We start from the raw sequence: 2,025 nt of genomic DNA on the forward strand, positions 1-2,025 counted from the left end.
AAATTTATTTATTTTATTTTATTTGATTATTTATTTAGAATATTGAAAAGAGTTTTATTAATAAATATGGTTCATGAACATTGTTCACGAACGTTAACGAGCTAAACACATATGCGTTCAAGCTTGTTTGTTTAGCTTAACGAGCTGTTCAAACTTGTTTGTTTAATTAATCTTATGTATATTGAACGAACATAAACAAATTCTTACTAAGTTGAATATCAAATTTATTCATGAACGTTTGATTCATTTACCGTCCTAATTGTAGCAATTGCATACATTTATAACGAAGGTAGAGACTCTGTTTTTGCTGTTTTCTGGATGGACAGTTGAGAAGCCACAAGATGGCAGCCCAATAAGAGTTAATTAAAACTTTAGCCCATTAAAAGCCAGTGCCTGCTGTGGGAGAGCAAAGCGGAACGGCATGGCTCGCTTCCTTAAACCCTTCTCCCTTCTCGGCCCCTCTTCCTCCCCTCGACGATCCTTCCTCGCCGGCGCCGGCAACATCCACTTAGCCTTTGACGACAACCTCCTCCGCATCCTTCGCAATGAAATCGCCTACCTCTCCAACTACCTTCCCTCGCGTCCGGTATCTCTCACTGGCCTCGCTCACCCCCGCTTTGCGTTGATGCCCCTTTGGAATGATCGGAATATCCCCCCTCCATTTTTTTTTTGTTTTATGCAGCTTCCGCAGCGCTTCAAGTGGTTCTCCATCGAAGACCACCCCGGCGAGCAGTGGATCCGCCTCCGGAACGAGAACGGCGCCGAGGAGGTCAAGGTGGACGCCACCATGTTCGACGGCGCCGAGCCATTACCTCTCGCGTCAGCCCCGTTATTCGAAAAGGTGGAGGCCATGGAACGCGGCCCCCGCCCCCGCATTAGCCTTATAGTTGAGGTTGCCCGCGCCGAGCCTGCCGACTCAGTTCTCGAGTTCATCTGCTCAGCTTGGCCTGACTCCCTTGAGGTTCAGATGATGTTCCCTCTGCGCCGAAAGAGCGCCGCTGTTCGCCCTTACATGGGTCGTGATTTCAAGTAATATTTCATCTTTTTAATAAAGAAAAATACTCCTTTCTGTTTCCCTATTTATAGTTTGAGGTTATATATTATAAAATGATTTGTTAGGGATTTAGAGAAGGATTTGCGGAGTCGGGTGACTTCATACTTGGAGAAACAGGGGGTGGATGATGAACTTGCTGAGTTCTTGCACGAGTATATGGCCAACAAGGACAAAGTGGAGCTGCATCGATGGTTGAGGATGGTTGAGTCTTATGTCCAGAAGTAGAGAGGTTCTTCCCCAATTTGCTAGTTTGAATTGTTTTCTCCTCCATGAATCTAGACTCTGCTTAACTTATTTCTTGAATTTGTTCACAATTTTATAGTGCATTCCCCTAAAAGGATGGTTATGGTGAATTTCTTTCATATAATACTTGCAATCTTATACTGAAATTATTCACAATTCATAATTGGATAAAGTTTCTAATACTTGAAACAATTTGTACAATTATTTAAATTGAGAAAAAATATGGTTAAATACTTGTTGGATGATTGCAATCTTGGTACCGAGTGTGTGTGTGTTTATTATTTTTGGCCTTTGTTTGATCTTGCAATTCATGGGAATGATGCCAATTTAAAGTATGCATCACTATTAGAACATTAAATGCAAGGTTTTTTTTAGTTTTAGCCGTACTTCTGTTTTTCATTAAAGAAAATTCGAGTGAAAGCTATGTTGTTTCTAGTCCATGTTTGTCTTGTGCCTTACTGGGTTTCAATTCATTAATCTTGGCATGCCACTTTACCACAATGTGTCACATATTTTTGTTGGATCAAAGGTATTTCCAGATTTTGAAAATGATCAAATCAGTTGTTTCTCGCATTGAATTTTGTGAAAAGATATTCATAATGAGTTCAATTGCCATTATCGAGATGCAAAAGAGATGGTTTGAGAGTTGGTGCCATCCAAATAAAGCATATAAGAACCAATTTAACATGGTGAAGCATCGACCACAAGATCAGGGATTAATATTTTTT

The 2,025-nt window shown here is 40.6% G+C and overlaps 1 protein-coding gene across 1 annotated transcript; it reads left to right on the forward strand.

Annotated features, from left to right (window-relative positions):
• The first annotated feature begins 399 nt into the window (after positions 1–399).
• LOC122011526 (uncharacterized protein At2g39795, mitochondrial-like) lies at positions 400–1,391 on the forward strand. The gene is made up of 3 exons (XM_042567917.1): positions 400–586; positions 683–1,029; positions 1,120–1,391. The coding sequence occupies exons 1-3, from the start codon at positions 422–424 to the stop codon at positions 1,277–1,279; spliced, it is 672 nt and encodes a 223-aa protein (XP_042423851.1). The 5' UTR covers positions 400–421; the 3' UTR covers positions 1,280–1,391.
• Positions 1,392–2,025: the final 634 nt, after the last annotated feature.

Source organism: Zingiber officinale, chromosome 8A, assembly GCF_018446385.1.
Source record: "Zingiber officinale cultivar Zhangliang chromosome 8A, Zo_v1.1, whole genome shotgun sequence".
NCBI classification, from domain to species: domain Eukaryota; kingdom Viridiplantae; phylum Streptophyta; class Magnoliopsida; order Zingiberales; family Zingiberaceae; genus Zingiber; species Zingiber officinale.

Bases quoted from the DNA above. Each gene is read 5' to 3' on its own strand.
- LOC122011526 (XM_042567917.1), top strand. From the start codon at position 422: ATGGCTCGCTTCCTTAAACCCTTCTCCCTTCTCGGCCCCTCTTCCTCC. The intron at 587-682 runs GTATCTCTCACT...TGTTTTATGCAG, and splicing joins ACTACCTTCCCTCGCGTCCG to CTTCCGCAGCGCTTCAAGTG. The intron at 1,030-1,119 runs GTAATATTTCAT...ATGATTTGTTAG, and splicing joins TACATGGGTCGTGATTTCAA to GGATTTAGAGAAGGATTTGC.